The 20,211-nt window shown below is 38.1% G+C and overlaps 2 protein-coding genes across 2 annotated transcripts; one reads left to right on the top strand and one right to left on the bottom strand.

Annotated features, from left to right (window-relative positions):
• Window positions 1–765: 765 nt before the first annotated feature.
• Window positions 766–12,090, top strand: cax1 (cation/H+ exchanger protein 1). The gene is made up of 20 exons (XM_026148280.2): window positions 766–1,201; window positions 1,964–2,137; window positions 2,361–2,491; window positions 3,607–3,721; window positions 3,839–3,955; window positions 4,035–4,096; window positions 4,261–4,437; window positions 4,634–4,825; window positions 5,228–5,327; window positions 5,811–5,952; window positions 6,487–6,670; window positions 6,766–6,865; window positions 6,960–7,078; window positions 7,259–7,296; window positions 7,387–7,514; window positions 8,835–8,968; window positions 9,142–9,236; window positions 9,359–9,437; window positions 9,530–9,638; window positions 9,787–12,090. The coding sequence occupies exons 1-20, from the start codon at window positions 1,123–1,125 to the stop codon at window positions 9,858–9,860; spliced, it is 2,349 nt and encodes a 782-aa protein (XP_026004065.1). The 5' UTR covers window positions 766–1,122; the 3' UTR covers window positions 9,861–12,090.
• On the bottom strand, window positions 10,450–19,144 carry klhdc10 (kelch domain containing 10). Its single transcript, XM_026147813.2, has 9 exons — window positions 18,909–19,144; window positions 15,928–16,149; window positions 15,618–15,772; window positions 15,353–15,501; window positions 14,800–14,884; window positions 14,316–14,382; window positions 14,180–14,227; window positions 13,923–14,062; window positions 10,450–12,662 (listed from the first exon to the last, which is right to left on the bottom strand). Exons 1-9 carry the CDS (start codon window positions 18,997–18,999, stop codon window positions 12,453–12,455), a joined length of 1,167 nt encoding a protein of 388 aa, XP_026003598.1. The 5' UTR covers window positions 19,000–19,144; the 3' UTR covers window positions 10,450–12,452.
• Between the last annotated feature and the right edge of the window lie 1,067 nt (window positions 19,145–20,211).

The following is a 20,211-nucleotide window of genomic DNA, read 5'->3' as shown; positions in this document are numbered from 1 at the left end:
AACAAACTCATCCAACCATGCCTTTATGGACTGAGGAACAGTCATGCTGGGACAGAAGAGGACCCAAATGTCCCCACAATGTATGAAGTACAGAACTGTCTAAAATGTCCTGTTAAGAAAAGAATTAGGATTTAACTTTAGTCATATTAAAGTCGCCAGGCCAACCCCTGGAAAAACTGCGCCACAGTGTGGCCCAGTACTTTTGACCGCAGCGTGTACTTGCAGCATGCAGCTTGCACTAATGATGTGCAATACTGCAAATTTTGGTATCAGTCTGAAACCAAATAAATACAGGGCCTGCATTCCCTATACCAATACCGATCCTGATACTTTTAACCCCTAAAGGCAGCTTATGGAGGGTAGGACAGTCTTTCATGATTTATGAGATGAAATGATGAAGACTCTTAAATCACTGTGATATTTTCTTTCCACAATAATTAGCTAAGACAACAAAACCAAAACACACCTTTCAGGTTTAAATATATTTTGAAACTGTGTTTTTTTTTGAAGAGCTGGAATGGAAATGTGCCTTTTGGGTCAGCTTCTGTTCTTGAAATTTACCGCAGGCTATGAATAAAATGGACATAACAATCAACGTAAACACTAGTAGGAATCAAAGTAACTTACAAAAATGGCATAAGAAATAACTTAAATTTTATACATAAAATTAAAAAGCGAGGTAAGTGATAAAAAAGTAATTAAATATATAACTTATATTATATATTATTATTATATGACCATATATGATATATTATATAGATCCAATGGGGGCACTAACATAAGTACAGTTTTGGTTTTATGAGATTTGGAGAAGAAAAAAACCCATAATAATATCCGTATAAAAATAATATTAAGAAAAGTGAAGTTGAAAAAATAAAATAAAGTTAGGCGCTCTGTCTGTATTTATATATCAGAAAATATAATACTCTTGCTGTTTCCCGTCCGCTTCCCCCACCGCCCACTTCACCTCGTCCTAATGGTTGACTGCTAATGCCAATAGCAGCTCGGACTGCACAGAATAAAGAGGGAGGGAAGTCAAGTCCAGAGGATTACAGGATAGGAGCAACGCTCGGAGAATAAAGTGTCATACCAAAAAACCCCAAAAAACAACAACAACCCAAAATGTCCCACAAAAACTGTTTACTTTTACCGGGTGATGTGGAAAACTTACCAAGAATATCCGAGGCTGATTCATCGTCAGGTGAGACCAAACTATTCAGCGTGTGCTCCTCCACACCTGCGCAGATCCTTTCATGTAGACTTTTAAAAAATGACGTTTTGAGTATTTTGTCAAGTTTGCGTTCCACGTGCTCTTTAAAGTCGCTTTCGGTTAAAAACAAAAGTTAAAACTAATTTCAATTTGTATTTTTGTGGTCATAATTCTATTGAAAACGACGTTGTTGCTGTTGTTAAACCTTAATGTTTAAACAGATAGCGTTGTGGAGGATAGCCTGATGGTCACAGTTGTATTGTATGTATGTATGTAGGTCATATGGTGCTTCCTTGGGATGGTGTTTAGTAACGTTCCTAGAGGCAACAACTGCTCACTTTAACTCCGTTTAACCTATTTTTTTCTGTTTTGATTTAATGAAAAAATCACATACTTGCTGCTGTTTTCTTCTTGCAGTAATTTCTTTTCATTTTAATCTTTGCCTTCCACTGGCTGCCAACCATTAAATCAACTGCTTTTCATGAACCATAACCAGTATGCATTCCTTTTTTAATTTGAAAGCCCAGCAGGATTCTTAGCGCTGCATTGCAATGCACTGATAATCAGTCTTGACTGATTGCTGTTGAGAGCATGGGTTTTGTATGGACTCTGTATGACTCTCAGGAGGTTTGTGTTTGTCACACACATTTTCATGGAAGCATGTCGGTCAGCTAACACACTATGAATGGAACTGATACGCTGTTCTCTTCTGAAAACCATACTTCACGCTCTTTATAATGTTTCCATATTTAGAGACCTGTGTCCATCAAGAACAGCATCGATATCCACGGCAACTCTCCCTAACTGATAGGCTCTGTGTTGGGGCCCATCATCTCGAGACAGGCCCTGCAGATACACCCTCCCCAGATGCTTCTGGACACCACTTCTGCCACTACACCCCAAAATGTTTTTTTGGTGTCCATAGAGGTGAATATGACATTAGCTGAAACTAGAATAAAGTAGCAGATACCTGACTGGATTTAATAACTCTAGTTGGCTGGTTCTGGATGATCAAGACTACCTTTCCCAACATGGCTAAAGCATTATAAGATTCTGTGTATATGGACATGTGAAATGTTAAAATATAGAGAGGTTTAAATTAGAACAGGGTAGAAAAGTTGTTTTGGTTTTGTTTTTTTAATCTGCACAGGGGGGCATGTCACCTCAGCCCGGTCTTCTCCACCACGCAATGGAGAAGATGGATGGCATGAATGCACCACAAGGACTACAATCAGAGTTGACAATGAAGTGGAGGCACACAGGGAGGCCAACAACTACAAGGTAGGAAACCACTCAATCAGGGCAGTGGTTACGTGCTAAACAATTACTACATACTACGGCATCTAATTTCTCACTTTTTATTCATAAAGGAAAGAAAAGGGACTTGAAGCATTTTAAAATACACATGTGAAAAGGATGCAGCTTTCGCAGTAAATTTAATATGAGTCTAGGGCAAGAATTTAGAAATGTAATCACACAGAATCTTTCATTTCTAGTAACCATAAACTTTAGTGGTTCTGTGATAGCCGTTTGAGGTATCAGAAGTGACGCAGAAAAACATGGGGTTGTGTTTTGGGGCTTTTTCTTCTCCTGTAGTCTGTTATCCATGCAGGCTTAAGGGGGTTTTACTCACTCGGATGGAAAACGCTGCTAAACCGCCTGAAACAGCTCTTCTGTTGTCCTGGCATTTCTTCTGTTACTGTGTTGCACAAAAAAACGTACTCCACTTAATACAGATGTTAACAGCAATTTACGGTCTGCTAGTTTTTCCTTACAGAAGATGCTTTTACTTTATGATTGAGGATTAGTGGGCTAATATATGTTCAGTGTTAGCATGATGTGCCTGACATTAGTGGTTGCTTATTACGATAAAGCTGTAAACATTTATGTACTTTTTTCAGTTTCACTTCTTTGTCTTTTCTTTCTTCTTCTGCTTCTTGCTTCTTGTAGCCACCTCTGTCACACCAACCCTCTACATGTCTTTCACCAAATTCATGAGCTTTGTATGTGGTCATCCTCTTTTTTATTTATTTTTTATTTTTTATTTTTTCTCCCCCCTGCATGGCAGCTCCATATTTAATATACTTTGTCCACTTCCCGGCACATGTGCAGATTGCCTCTAACGTTGTCACCAAACCAATCAACCTGAGCTGTCCCTCTGATATGCTCATTTCTAGTCCCGTCGAAACTGGTCCCTCACATTATTTCTAAACTGTGGTAAAGCTGTGTTTAAAAATGGCTACATGTAAAACAAAAACTCGGAATATCTCCAGAATGACACTAAAGCTTTTTCTTTTTGAGTCCACACCCCTGATTATGAACCTGTGAGTGTAATACACGCACTCAAAGCTGCAGGTGTTTTTCTTTTTAACAATAATACCCCTTTATTTCTTCAGTTTGGTTTCAGAAAATGGAAGGCCAGTGTAACGGAGAAGCCCATTGAAGACCAATCGGAGATCATGAAAGAGCTGCACTCTGACCTTAGCATTGTTAAGGCTCAAGAACGCCTGGGTTCCTTTTGCCTTTTTTTCATATTAGAACTCTGTTTAACTCCAGCACGCTCATACATGCAAATTCGTGTTTCTTACGCTAAAGAACTAACCTGCGTTTGTGATTTCTGTCTCTCAGGTTCAGTGGTAACCTTTGGGAATGTGTGCTATGTATTTTTATTTGGTTGGTGGATAGCGTTAATCTACATCCTCATTTCTGCTGTCATGTTTCTGACAGTGGCAGCTTCTGCTTATGGTATGTAGTCTTTAAAAAACTGCAGCACTCTTGTTTTCTGTAAATCTGGAAAATAATGCTAATGAGTTTCTTCTTTTAGGAAAAGTTTGTGTCACATTGGCATGGTACTTTATTTGGCCATTTGGGAAGTGTATTGAGAAGGTAATGAAGCCTTTTAATGTAATTTGTGTACTAAATTTGATACTGTGTAGACGCTAGAGTTGCTATTTTAAGTTTAAAAATCAGGATTTTTAATAGGATAAATAGGTTTTAATGACAGCATTCAGTTAAAATCCTCTAATAAGAATTTATTAATTTTTTTTCAGGTTGATAATGTACTTGATAGATTCTCTGTGAACCCTCCAAACTGTGAGGTTATTCCTCATGAGATGGACAGTGAGGACCTTGTCGTGAACAAAGACTCTGCATCCTTAGTGTCTTCACCCCCACCTATCCAGATCCCTGTCCCAGAACTGCCACCAAAGAATACTTCAAAGCACTGGGTAAGAAAATCATACTGACCTCAGTTATGTGGTGCTGTGCACAGTTCTGAAATATTTATATAGAAGTTTACATTTAATTCAACCTCAGGGAAAAAGAACAAAGAAATAATTAGAATTTTAAAAAGTTGCCACGGCTTTCACGTGCATGACGAGTGTATGTAAGCTTCTGACCATGAGTCCTAATCTGCCTCCACAGTGTCGTGTCAGCACTTGCATTTGGTTGTTACTTGGTTACCCTGTCCTGGCTGTCATGCACTGCCTCGCCTGTGTGCTGTCCTGGTTGCTGGTCTTCACCATCCCAGTAGCAAAAATCAACGCTCGTATACTAACCGGCGTCCTTCTCATGGCACCAGAGGACCTTCACATCCACACACTGGAAAAGGACAAGGTTATTTACTGAAACAGATTGATGTTGTAGATATCAAGGCAGAGGATGCGTGAAGGATTTCCCCCTCCATTACCGCAATGGTTATGCTTTTCAAAATACCAACCGCAGTGTTGTTACTTTTTACAGCCGCCTTATTAGCCATGATCCTTTGTACTTCCCACAAGCTTTAAATGTGGTAGCGTGTGTTTAATGCTGTCTGTGACACTTTGTTCCTTTTTTAAAAGAGCAATTGAACCATATCACAAAAAAAAGTTTTCAGTTTTCACATGGCCTCAAAGTGAAAGTATGATCAAAACAGTTCAGCAAAACTGAACTGTGTATAACTTGTTAATGTTGGAGCTAATCAATTTTAATGCATGTTTACTGAATCTTTTTTTTTAAATTCTACGATCTCCCTTGCAGACACAGGCATGTGGAACCAGAGTCCTCTTATGCTGTTATCAAGCTTTCAATATGCATTACTACAAATACACAGTCCACGGTATCAACATTTTCGCCCTCAGTATCCTTTTTAAGTTGTTAGACATAAAGTAAGGGGCTCAGTTACAGTTTTTAATCCTCAGCCTGAAAGGCCTGGGGGATGATCGCTGAGCGGTCTGGTGACACTCAACTTTGTGAACACGATAACCCAAGGATTGTAGAATTGATACCACAGATGTATCGGCTAAAAATGTAGGAAACGTTTTGGTGACCGTGACCACAAGGTCAAGGCCAGAGGTCAACTTTACTAAAAGTCTTGTGAAGGAAAAATAATTTTTTAAACTATGTTGTAATTGTATTTACTCAGAAAGATATGATATAGGCCTTTCGTCTTCATAGCTTAGCTATAATGATAATAACCCTTCTGCTGTCTGATTTCTGTAACTGTATAAATTTTCAGGCCAGGGCAGACGTGCAGAAAAGATGTTCTACTATAGCCACTAGTATTTTTACTGCTGGTCTGTCCACTGTCTGTCTGTTGTCCTTAAACCTATGCCCACTGCAGACCTGCTTCCGTTGGTATTTATCACTTTGATCATTGGTTACGCTGACAAAGAAAACAATTACTTCAGAGCCGAGACAAAGTTTGCTACAGCCATGATTTCCATTATTCCCCTGTCTTATTATATTGGCATGGGAATAGCCAGGTAAAATTCTTTCATTTTATTTTTGAAGTGATGAAAAATTATAGTGGGTGAAATTCAAACTTCACTCCTTTTTTATTTAATTGTTTTTAGCCTTTGGTAACTATCTAGCCCCAGCTCCTTTCATCTGTTTTCCCTACCAACAAGTAGGCAGCGAAGCAAGTCTTGGACTGCAGCTCTTCATGATAGTCCTGCTCACAACCAGAACCTGCAACAGGTGGAGGATTTTTAAACTCAGAGGCTGCACAGCAGTCCAAGATTATCGCAATTGAGGTCTGTCCACAGGACAAGAAACACTCTGATTGACAACTGAGTGACACTGACAACTACAACAATAGCAAATTTGCCTGCTTGCATGGGTAAAACACCAGATGGCACTAGCTGGGGCTCGCTGGTTAGCGGCCTCTGAATTTATGAATTAATGTGTTAGTATGTAGCAAGTTAATCCCACTGAACGTTTTCAGAAACTCTTAACTACATATAACATTTCAGTTCTTTTTGTTTATTTTGCTTTGTATCTGTGTATACTTCCTGCAGCATTTCTGCACAGTGTAACTTCGCAGTGGGAGCGGTGGTGAACGCAACTTTTGGCTCCATCACAGAGTTGACATTCTACATCACGGCATTGCTTCAGGGACATCATGCTGCCACCAAATGTTATGAAGAGGTTGTCAAAGCTGCGTTAACTGGCACCCTTCTTGGATGTATACTGTTCATACCAGTAAGAGCAGATGAATTGTGCCCATTGGTTATATTCGCAATTAGATGTCTTAAGCAGATGGCTGTACTCATTGCATAAAAATTCTAACTGCACAGGGTATATGTATGATCATTGGGGGTATTAAACACCAGGAGCAACGATTTAACAGCCGTTCAGCTGGAGTGAGCTCAGCTTTGCTCTTCATATCCATTGGAGGTAAGGATGGCAGATGTGCATAAAACAAACTGAGAAACAAAATTCTTCCAAAACCTGAGTCCAAACCCCTTCCATGCTGCAATATTGTCCCTAGGTGTGTTTGCACCTACCCTGTTTTCAAAGACCTTTGGTAATCTGATGTGTGAAAGTTGCAGCGATGTTCCCGGCAATGCCACTGTGTCCTTCGTCTGTAAAAACTGTCACTATGACACGGTGGGTGGCTGCTTCTTCTTTTTGTATAGAGTTATAGGGTATTTTGTTATAGATCAGCTCAGTAAGTACACTTAAAAATGTCCAAAGGAAAGACTCAACTTTTAGGTTTTTCCAGGGCGACATGTTGCATCTTATTTTATTGTTGATTTTTCATTCTTATCTTGTTTGTGTTCACAACAGAGTCAAAGTGAGCCCCATTTAATTCTGTCCGATATTGAGTAAGTCTTGATGCTTGATTGCACAGCACTTCTCCAACACGATCAGCTTGATATTGTTTTGAGTGATAATTTTTTTTTCTTTTTTTGCAGGCCTCTTATGTACACAATTTCTGTCCTTCTGCCTGCTGCATACCTAATTGGCCTCATCTTCACACTGAAGACCCATTCCCACATCTATGATATCCATATCAGCGATGGTCACGGGGGCCATGCACACGGTCAGTACACACAAGAGGGTACCAGCACCTCCAACCCCACTGGTGAAATCACCACCGGCCATCTACTTGTCACCAAACCATGTATTAATGCCAGTATTATTGCCCATGGGCCACGTTGCAACAGGTGTGTTGTGCATGCAGTTTAATCTTTTGGGGAATAGGAAAGTGAAATGATTGCAAAATGCTTATTGCTCATTGCATTCCTTATTACCAAGCATGTGCAGTGTTGCAATAAGGCAGTTTTGCATGTAAAAACCTGTGAAGATTAAGGGAATTGCATTAAATTGTTTTCTAGGGGAAAAAGAAATGCAAACCAGCTGTGTTATGGAAAATCTTAAATAAAACTGCAACCAGTTCTGCAACCAGCAAGACTGGTGAGCATTTTGGAGAAGGAGTTAATAAACACATTGCAGACAAAGAACTCTTACATGTTGGCCCATCTCACTATACCTTCAGCCCCATCCTTAAAATCTTCTCCCTCACAGAGAGAATTATGATCTTGTTTTCTGCTTGGCCGTCACCTAAGGATTTACATCCCTGATAAGGAGTCGTCGTCTCACTATCTGTTTAACATCTCCCATGAACTAACAATGGCCTCACTGTGTCAAGTGTGTGTGTCGAGCATAAGGCCCATTTGTAGTGCACATGCATACTACTAAGTGACAGTGAGAAAGTGATATTACTATTACTAATGTGGTATGATTCAAATATATAATTAATACATCAGAAAAGAAATCTGTCATGACAGCTGCAATTTAAAAAAAGCCTTTCTTTGAACGTTTATGCATTAAAATAAAAAATCATGAAATATAACTGTCATTGTGTGTGTGCCCAACAAGATCTTGGCACCTCAAGCCATTAAACATTAACTCATTATTCTTTATTTGACTCTCATGGCAGACCAGTAATCAGAATTAGCAAATTAGAAGTTTGTATTTTTGTTTGTTTTAGCAAAGTCTGGATGCTAATTTAAAATGTAGCACAAGCTAAAGGTGATAAGCAAGCTGGCTTTTAGAGGGGAACAAGATTGCAGATCATACCTCATAAAATGCATATTTGGATGTCCTTATGGACTGACTGTGTGGAATGATCTGTGGGTAGATCTGGAAATGTTATTTGGTTGAAAGAGCCTTTCCTCTAGAGAGCAGATTACAATCTAATATTTGCAATGATAATGATTTTGGGTTTTCTTTGTTTTGTTTTTTTTGGGGTTTTTTTTTTTTTTTAAAGTTAATGAAATAAAGGGCACTAACGGTTTAAGGTCATAAGTACTTATTGTTAAACCTGTCAATGAGCTCATGGTATGGATGTTACAAGCAGGTCACCATGTTGTCCACTGGTCCCGGTGGAGGGCTCTTGGAGTGCTGATTGTTGCCACAGTGCTGATGGCTTGCTGTGCTGACCTCTGCACTGAAAACATTAAGCCCTTTCTGACCCATTCCTCCATCTCCCAGGTATTTCAATACATTATTATGCTTTTTTTTTTTAATAAGGAAAATGTAAAGGAAAAACTCTAAACTTTATTGAACAAGACACCTGTAGCATGTAGAATGAAGTGGAAACCTTGTATTAAAGCTGACCAAATATTATAATACTGAAGTTAACTGCTTATCTGCTTATGCTGCAGTACTTCATTGGGGTCACGGTGTTGGCCATGGTGCCAGAGCTTCCTGAGATTGTCAATGGGATTCTTTTTGCACTGCAAAACAATATCAGTCTCAGGTTTGATAACATCGTCCCGTTATATTATCACGTGTGTTATAACCCACCTGGATGGGCTCAATTTTAATCTGGAGTACTGGAAATGCACAAAATATTAAACCTTCCTTGTCCCCTCTTTGCAGCCTTGAAGTGGGAAGTTGCATTGCTGTGCAGGTCTGCATGATCCAGATTCCACTGCTCATCCTCTTCAATGCATTCTATGTAAGTTAAATTGATTATTATTTTGTTTGTGATAATTCCAGTTATGACATTTCAAGCTATATATATATTATTTTTTTCCTCTTTCCTCCCAGGATGTTGGCTTTATGCTTGTGTTCAGCGATATTCATCTTTGGGCTAGCATCTTTAGTGTAATTGTGGTCAATTACATCTTCATGGATGGGAAATGTGACTACTTTCAAGGTAAGCAATATCAGGATATAATACCAGAAATGTAAGTATTAATTTTGCACAAATCAGATGTTATCAAGGACTTTCTCATATGTGCATTTGTCAAAGTTTTTCCTATGTCAAATATCTTGCTTATATCCACTCGTTGTCTTGTCTGCAGGCACGGCTCTAGTGGTGGTCTACCTCATCCTTTTGGCCCTTTACTTCTTTGCTCCTTCTCCACACTCGTGTTAATGTGCCAAATAGTAATTTTGAAAATTAAACACATTAAAAGATTTCTTAATCTTTGGTGGTTTGGGGTCAGACGCACAAAATGTGGGATCAGAAATGTCATGTTGAAGATTAAAGTGAATATTTGGATTTTTTTTATATTTATATATATGTATACACATAAAATAGTGTCTTCCAATTCTGTCTGTAATTTAAAAATGTTTTTGCTGTTGAATAGAAATGTCAATTTGTGGTATTTTTCTTGTTAATCGTTGTAATATCTTGTTGATATTTGATATAATAAACATGTTCATTAAAAAAAAAAAAACTCTCTGTATTTTTGCATTTTGACTATTAATCTCTCAGCTTTTTCATTTTGATATTTTGCCTTTGAGGTTATGTTATTCACTAGCATTTGGGCAAATTCAGCTTCACAAACACAACAAATACAGGGATGTATGACTTTGATCTATTGTGGACTTTGAATAAAAGCACTTTGAATAAAAGAATAAAAGTGGCAGCAACGATCCATGCAAGAGTCTTACACTGGACAATTCTAGTGTGCGTCATGCTAAGCATTAGTACAGGAAAGAAAACTGGGGGGGGACAGAGAGCTCTTTACAGAACGCCTTTATTTAGAGACCTCTTAACACGACACTCATACAAGCCCAGTGTACAACATTTTCGGGGTCACCTGTAAAACTGTGTCCCAAAGTAACGATTTGATGTTATTAAAAAAAAGGGGGGGGGGGAAGCAGGTAATGACATCATGCATCAGTAATTTGGAACAGCAAAGGGGGAAAAGCAGAAGAAAAAGGAACAAGGTAAAAATAATGCAGGCAGACTCATGCATATGTGACCAAACCATCTGGCAACATCCCATCATATGTATATTAAAAAATACATATGGGATCTTGTCATAATCACATTTTGAAGGTGAATATTATTTGGCATCTGTAAACATGAACATATTTTATTTAAACACTTGGTTTTTAAGATTACAGGATATAAAATTACAATCTTGGCCAGCAACATGTCACAATATGCAATTATGGGACTTTTAATTTACTTGTAAGTCTAAGAATTTTGTCTAAACATGCAAATATCTGCCTCTATTTGTCAAACCTCAATATCAGTTTGGGAGAAAGGCACTGCAGTATAAACAGATGTTCGTGTAAGCCTGCTACTGAAGCAACTCCCTGTGCATCATGTGTCTTAAACAAAGAGGGAGTAAAATTTTAAACAGAATCAAGTCTTTATTCAAATATAATCATCTTAAATATATCTATATATAGATATATATATATTTTTTTTTTTTTTAAGCACCAAATTCACAGTGATGTGTAGCATGGTTTGGTTTACAAATGAAACCTGCAAGCAAACACAATGAAAAGGGAAAGAAAATAATAAATTATCTTGAACATACCCACCTCGCTTCAATTTCATCTCCAGACTAGGCTGCAATATGATGTATAATGAACAATACAGGAACTACAGAGGTCCAGACACAGGCAAAACCAGCATTTAAAACTTCCTTACATGCCAATGAACAGCACAGTGTTTCTGCATGTTTTAGGCAATTCACCACAAATAACATAAGACTCTTTTCACGGCATGCACTAATTTCATTTTTTAGGATTTGAATGCTTTTATATCCCAGGCAGATGGCATGTCTTTTTGTTTTTTAAGATATAAAAATAATTTGGAGAAACTGGAAATTTAAGATTACTTACAGTCAAAGTTATGCAATGATCCACTTTGACATTAAAAGCTCAGAGAAAGGTTATTGTAATTGGCTGATCAATGAACCTTAGAGAGTAAAGTGAAATAAAAAGGCCAGTGAGGAAGTCACAAAAACATTCACAATAATCTAAAACTCTACAACAGGTCAGTAGAAATGAAAATTATATATTAGATAGGGAATTGTATTAAATTGGCTAAAATGTGCAAAAAACACCGCCATGGTTCAAACCACCATCTGCCACTGTTTCAGACTGATGTCAATACTATCGTCGCCTCTGCATGAAGAATTTTTTTTTTTTTTTAAAGATGACAAAAACAAAAAACCAAATGTCCACAAATGTGTAAGACAAAAATGTGCAAACTGCAACATCAGTTCACGAAGCTACCCCACCCTCCCCCATAAAAAGTGATTTCATTTTAATATACATGCATTCGTCATTCACACTGAACTTTTAAAATTACCAGATAATGCCGATTTGGACAAAAAACAAACAAACAAACAAACAAACAATGGGAGAAAACAGTGTTTGACTTCATGCCGGGGCAAAATAAACCATTTCCAGCTGTTTGATGAAAACCATGACTGTATTAGTTTGACACAAGTGCAGGGACCAGTGGGGGGGGACAGGGTCTTGAGTAAAATCCATAAAACATTCCACATATACTCTGTTCTTCATCACTTTAACTATAAAAAAAAGGAAGAAAAACAAAAGAAAAAGGCATCCCATTGTTTTTGGTTTTAAGGCGAGGCTACGTCAGGCGGGAGGGCAGGGCGGGGCTTGGGTCACCCTAAGACTTCCTGTGAATTCAATTTTGTACTGAGCCGCTCTCCTCGCTGTCCCTTCCATTTTACGTGTTCTTGCTCCGCTAAGTCTATTTCAAACGTTCAGTGAGTTCCTGTGTGAGGCCCAGGTTGAGCAGCTGCATGGTGGGGAGTGAAGAAAGGTGGGGAAAGGCCTTGAGGAGCTTCTCCCAGCATAGCTCCAACAGGCTGGGCACAGTCAGCCAGATCTTGAACAGAGAGCCAGTTCTCTTGTTCTCATGGATGTTCACCACACCACCATGGATGTACATGCAGCCAGCCTGGGTACAAAACAAAAGAGATGGGGAAAAGGTACATTTTACAGTGTATACAGCTTAACAAGGTTCAGGCTTCTAAACTTCTTCAATGTCATCATTGATTATCCAACTGGTAACAAACAAAATCTTTTCATTAGGTTCTCCTTGCACCTTCTGGATCACCAACAGTTTTTTATTTTTATTTTAAGAGGACGGTTCCATATAATAACTATAACATCAAAAACAAAATTAGATGTCCACAAATATAGACAAAAAACAGCCATCATCAGGGGCTTAGAGCCAATCACTGGTCTCATCCACACATTGAAACTATCTATCACACCTCACCACATGTCTTGCAGCACCCTCTCATATTTCTGCCACTCCTGGGTTCATGCAGTAATACTGATCCTCTCTTGGCACCATAACTTAATGTTTTATCTAGATCCATAAAGTGCAAGTCCTCCTCCTTAATACTTCTGCATCAACACTCTCAAAGCAAACATTGCATCTGTAGAGCTCTTTATTGGTGTGAAGCCATTCTGCAGCTCACTGATCGTTACCTATTTTCTTAACCTAGCCTCCACAACTCGTTCTCATAGCTTCACGGCATCACTCGTAAACTCCTTCCCTCTGTAGTTACTACAGCTCCACAATTGATCAATAATGTGCATCAATGTCAAAATTGTCAAGGAGCCTCAAGTTCTGAAATGTGAAGCCTAAAACCTCATATTTACTAACAGTCAGGATAGGGATGATTGTATAAGACTCATATTTTCCCCTCTTTTTTTTAAAGAAGAAAATGACCCTGCTTTTTATTGGATTTACAACATTTTCAACATTTCTGTAAATATTTTCCTCATAGTATAAATATTTACATAATGAAATAACCAGTTTCATTATTTATTTATACCAGAATGATATTCACTTTGTAAATTATATATATTTTGTAAAACGGTTTGATAAACCATGCTGCACTTTAGGGCATCACTCCTCTGTGAGGGACAGATTGCTGTAAGCACTGTCCTCACAGTTTGTCATATTTGGATTTACAAACAGATGCATCAGCTAGAGGCTTTACAGAGAGAATCTGCAAACCAGAAGGTGACGTCACCATGGCTTTGTCCATCTTTTTATATAGTATATGCTAGGAACCCACGACAGCTTATCTAACATGTAATTTCACCTTCTGTGTATACATTTATATTCTGAGTTTGGTGAGTACTAAGGTAATTTTGCTACTTTGAAATTTAGACTGATCCAAAGAAATGGTATTGTACTAACTGGGGTAACAGCAGCACAGTGAAAGTAGGCTGGCTCGGGCATCACTGCTGGTAGTTTGCTCCACTGGAAAGTCTGAAGGTTGATTTTCCACAGATCAGCTAATATCAATTCCCCATTGTAGCCTCCACAGATAAATACATCTACAATAGAAAAAGCAGATAAAAACATTAGAATGAGAGGATGTAGTATGAAATTACAGTGCTTAATAAGTGATACTGGCTATACAGAAATATGTTCTTTGGTATAGCAGGCCTCACCGTTGCGTATCTGCACGCAGCTATGGCACCTTCGAGGAGCAGGATAGCCTGTCAAAAGCACAGATATTTTAGCAAAGTGCACTACTGTTAAGGATAGCACAGGCTTACAGTTAATCATGATGTGAAGTATACAAACCTATCTTTTCATGAGGTTTAGTTGTAATCTCCTCCCAGGAATTGGTTTCCAGATTATAAGCATGTATCTTAAATAAATTAAAAAAATTAAAAAAAACATTTTAAAAAGTGACATGTGTGAAAAATGACAGACTTGGACAATTATCAAGATGGAAGACACTTCTACTGATAAATTCAAAATATTTCCAAATCATCTGATCAGCTTTTGCGTAGAAGTACAGATATATAAACAATGACTAATGCTAGCATTTTTATATGCTTTTTTAGTAGTAGTGTACAGATTTTTTTATTTTTTTTGTAAAACCAGAGTTTTGTTTCTTCTCTTTTTACCATTGGCACACTAAACAAATCCTAGGGAGTTCAAAAAAAGACTAGACTTTAGACTAAGACTATGAATACACCAGGGACATGGATTTTCCTTAGCTGGAACCTTAGCTGGTGACAAGTTACTTGAGGGTATATAAAATCTTTCAGTGGTACAGTACCTTATCTAAAGGATATGATGTCCAGGAAGTTCCTCCTCCCAGAATATAGATCCTCTGTCCATCATGTGCTATTTCATGCCTATATCTGTGAAACACACCATGACAAGGAATTTTAACATTTTAATACTAGTAGAGATGGAAAGAGATATGTTATCAGAAAACTTCACTCGCGATACAATATTATTGTAATTTTTAAGATTCTGCAATAATAATTCCGGCGACCTTCCAGTTACAGATGCACTTCCCAACCCCCTGAGCCACGGTCGCCCAATTATTATTAATAATTCTTTTTTGCTTGCAAAATGATTTTCAAGCATACCAACAATGTCACTATAACCTGCCATAAATGTTAACATAAGACGGAATCAGTCGGCAATTGAATGGGGTCAAAGTGGCAATTATATCCAATCTGTTTCTGATAATACAGCAGTGAACTGCAGAGAAATTTATTGTATTCTATAAAATATTGATATTTGGTTTCCCTGTATTGATACAATATTGCCAAACAAAATATCCCCCCCACCCCTAATGCTAAACTCCTCTATCATCATACCGCTCCTCGGGCAGGTCATCGGGAGGGTTGTTGGGCTTAAGGTGGATCCACTCTCTTGTGGTCAGGTCCAGCCTGTGTAGGTCTGTGCTGTAGATATAACCTGTTGTCCCTCCAAACACGTACAGGAAGCCGTTTATAATAACCATTGCCTGGAGGCAGAAAGTATGAAATGGCAGATAAAACACTGAAACAAAAATTTTACGTACAAATTTTTCTAATTTGAATGTGGTCGTCAGAAAGGAGGACGACTGATTTCTGTGGCTACCTGTCCATAGATTCTGTTGGGCTTCTTCCCTCGACAGTTGAGCAGCGACCATCGTTTGTACTTCACGTTACAAACGTGAACGTCGTTGCCATTATTTTCACCAAAGGGGATTCCGGTGCCCCCAAACACCAGGAGGTTGTTACCGTGCAAAACAGCTGCAGAAAAACAGCAACACCAAATTTGATTTTCATATGTGTTTTGTTTTTTTTTTGTTTGTTTGTTTGGTTTTTTTGGGGGTGGGGGTATGAAATACCAACAATGTGTAAACACTAGTAAAATGTTCAGAAGTACTAAATACACAATGCTTCACCTGACATTGATGCCAGCTCTGTGGGCATGTAGCCCTCTGTTCGGATCTGCTGCCAGCAGCCTGTTGCAAAATGATACCTCCATAGCTCCCTGAAAAGTGGATAGTCTTCATTTTCTGAGCCTCCTGACTCATCGTAGTCAGGGTTGTACCCACCAAACACATACAGGTTAGTGTTGTCAGCGACGCAGCGGTGCCCACTGCGGGCAGGTGGTGTGCGATGCCCTGGAAACAGAAAAAAACAAAAACAATCAAAGCCTAAAAATGACAATGAGGAGTACCATCCATCATACCAAAAAGCTACTACTTGAGCTAAATGCTGCTCTTAATTTTATGCATGATTTGGACTTTGACACTGCTTTACCAGATAAAACAAACTTTTTTTTTTAAAACTGACAGGAAAAAAAAGGTATATAAAAAACATTATCCAAAAGTAATACAAGTACTTGTAATAACAGTGAAATGCCGTGGTCATATCACCCAGCAATCAAATCAATTAAAGCGTTAGAGTATAATCTGCATATGCATCTAAAAAGTCAAACGTTTTTTAGAACTTAAGACTAGTTATAGCTCCAACCTGACTAATGCTCCACCGGTTATATACATAACATGTCAACTTTCATATTCATAACTATGAGAAATTCTGCATTACAAGAGTCGTTGTATGACATTTACTGGAACTTGGGAAGAAACGTAAAGGCGTTAGACCAAGAACGCTATATAAGCTCAAGATTATGATCTATGTTAACTGATAAGAATGTGCTTAAGGTTCAGTATAATCAGCATTCATTACTAATTTCCTTGGCTGTATTGCAGTCTTTAGGATTACCATGAATAATTTTTACAACAGGTCAGCTGGGATACATGATGGATGGAGCGAATTTTAATGCAGTTGCATAAATCCTTAACAGAGAGGAGGAAAGGAGTTACACAGAAGATTTAAAAAAAATCCTATTTTCTTATATTTAATTTTTTAAATGCTATTGGATAGATATACTAATTGAGGCAAATTACTGTGAAGCCGCAGTTACAGGGTAATTTACTAACAATGTGCTGTAATTTATATATAAAGATGCAGCCAGTTCACCTCAGTAAAAAGAAAAAACAACTTTTTGTAGAAATAATGCAAATTAGTGGCTTAAAAATCCAGAGGAAGGCAAAGCGCTGCATGCCTGCTAACTAAAATAATCCAGTTTAAGCTCAGGTTTCATATAATTTTTTTTCCTCTGAAAACAGCAAGGCAATCATGATAAATGAGACGAGGCTGAATAAAAGTGAATATGCTTTTTATATAAGAAATAACTCTTCTATCAGAAGAGTTATTTCTCAGCACTGTGCAAAGGGGTCTAATGATTAGGACTCAGGTGCAGCGCAAGATTGATCCAGAGGAGAACTGCATTATTAAAAACTGTCCCGCCCTATAAACCTGAAATCTGTGTGGAACAGCTGACCTGTACCATGCGCAAAAGACCACAAAACATCATTTACAGTCAGATGATGAGCCATCTCAGTTGCTATGTTACTATCCCATGTGCGTGAATGCGCACTTCGCCTTTTAGTTTTAATAGCACATTGCAACATTTAAGCATTAATTTAACTCCCCAAACCTTTTATTAGTTACAGATTCAACAAATGGGGTTTGCCTCTAAACACGCATGCAATTTTTTTTCCAAACACAACTTTTTTTTTTCCAGCACTAAAGTTTGTGCAATTTGCAGTAAATTGTGTTCCGAAGACTTTGTAATTTACACTGGTGTGACTCATTTAAATATTCTCCTCCTGAAAGTGAAAATACAAATACATTTGGCATAATACCAGCCTCAAAAAACCCCTCCTGTTCACATACTGACACTTAGTCTCTTTCGTAATTCCAGCAGCTTTTTAATGTCAAAAGAAGGCTTTGTGCTGCTGTAGACGTTAGTACACCTGGCCCTAGATTTTTCTTCTTTTTAAGCCTACAGTGAGTTTTTCCACAGACTGTTCTCTTTTATAAGACCTCCATAAAACAAAAGGGTCAGAACATGTTGTGGTGAAGGAGGATGTGCGTTTTGTAGTCCATCTTCTACCCATTGTAGTTTCATCAATACTCAGGCACACTATGGCACCTATTTGCTCCTACTTTCTTGTAAAACTTCATATGAGCAATAAAACTACAATATAAGTATTTTATCAGTCATCAAGATAATATTTCTCTGTAGATCTATGTCAGCATCCGTTAGAGTGACCAGTTTTGGTCTTTGCACTGCAGAATTTCCCTTTCCTGACCAGCTTGTATCTGTAAAACACAAAAGTATACAGGATCTCAACTTAGGATCTACCACAGGCATAAGAGGAAATAACTAGCAACCAAAGAGCAGTCTATTCTTTGAAAATTTTATACACACAATAGATCAGCTCAGATATGTTTGGGTTTTAGTTTTTTGACCAGTAGAGGTTATACTGAAGTTATCCTCGCTATACGTTGCTGGAAAATATAGATGTAACACATCTCTCCATGACTGAGAACATACCTAATAAGAGCTTGAAACTTGTTAGTGGACATGGCTCTGTGATCCGCTTAAACCATCAAATATTTTATCAACCCTCAGCATAAACCACAGATACAGACAAAGCTTAAACCTTCAAATTGTTATAAATAAAACCTTAAATCCATGAAATCCACTCCAGCCGATATTAGAACATTTACTGTAGCACACTGCAGCCGATAAAGCTCTATGCAAAAGTATTATGTGCCATTTTCTCCTGTTAGCTTAGATAGGATCGCACCCAACACATCAAAAGATAATCAAACAGAATTGCGGGATGTTGCTAGCCTGAATGTAATGCTTTAAAATATCACGAGTAAAGTCAAAGTTTAAAATTCCTGACTCAAAGTAACAAGCAGCTGATGTAAATGACACAGACTCAATTTGACTGTACAAACATGATAACGTCCAGGTAAAGCGTAACGTCGTTAGCATATCTTGCTAATGTTTTTGACCGACCTGCTAACGTCACACCGTGCGGCGGCCGGCCTGTCAATTTCTGGAATTTATTCAGCTGGTCTGGACTGTGAGCACATTCGGCGTCCGACATCGTCTCCCCCTTTACAATCCAGTCACGGAGAATGGCACGTCAAATAAAAACAACATCTCATAAGAGCCGTAGAATCATTTTACGTTTCAGTCAGTTTGGAAGACATCCACAAACGTTACCTCCCCCCGCTGTGGATTGGACTTGGCCAATCACTGGACTCGTTATTAGGACGTTGCGTCATTAGATGTGGGCGGGGCGGCGCTTGCCGGTATGTATCCACAACACAACAGTTTTACTTCGAGTGTGGATGGCCCAAAATGCGTTCCCAGGCTATATATATATATATATATATATATATATATATATATATATGCACATATTAAAAATACAAATAATGAAAAAAAAATGTTGTTATTGCTTGCACTGTACAGACCTAGTCAAGGTTACCAATTACCTTCTTTTAACAACTGAGAGTGGAGACAGATTATCATTTAGAACATGAAGTGGCATTCTTATGTTTGGGGGGAGAAACAAACAAACCATTAAAAAAAACTGTCACCATGGGCAGCTATTCATTATCTAGAGATCACATCACCTGTGGTGCACCATAAGGTTCAGTTTTAGGTCTTACTTTGTTTTCTATTCATGTGCTTTCAGTTGGAGAAAATACAGTTAGTGAATCAGGAAGTGCAGAGGATGAGTAGTAAGAATTGGGGGCAGCTATTAAAGACATACCTGGAGATGTTTAAGACAGAGGGCTTTTGACCAGATTGTTTAACACAGTCTTGGAGAACATGCCTAAGGAATGGAGAATAAGTCGAGTGGTAATGATTTTCAAGAACAAAGGTGATGTGCAGAGCTGTAGTAAAAACAGAGTTTAGAAAGTTGATGACCCAGACCATAAAGACAGAGTGAGAGATGTGGAAACTAGATTAGGAGGAGAGTTGAAAATCAGTGAGCAGGTGATGTAGGCGATGGCATGTATGTAAAATTTAATTTAATACTTTTAGTCAATAATTTCAATCACTAATATCTTTAGTATTTTCTTCCCTAATGTTAAAAATATGGTCAGATAAGCAAGATGGGACAAAAATGTTTCTGCTTTTATCCAAAAGTCCTCGATGAAAATATATTGGGACAATGCTGGGCCCTCAGAACGCATCATTCTTACTCAAATGCCTCCAGATCATAAAGTAGAACTGTGCTGGCTTGAACAGAGACACATTTTCCTACTATCTGGTGATGCAATATTCTAAAAATTGAGCTAATAAC

Source organism: Astatotilapia calliptera, chromosome 17 (genome assembly GCF_964374335.1).
Source record: "Astatotilapia calliptera chromosome 17, fAstCal68.1, whole genome shotgun sequence".
Lineage (NCBI taxonomy): Eukaryota > Metazoa > Chordata > Actinopteri > Cichliformes > Cichlidae > Astatotilapia > Astatotilapia calliptera.
This window is presented reverse-complemented; position numbering and strand designations above follow the sequence as displayed.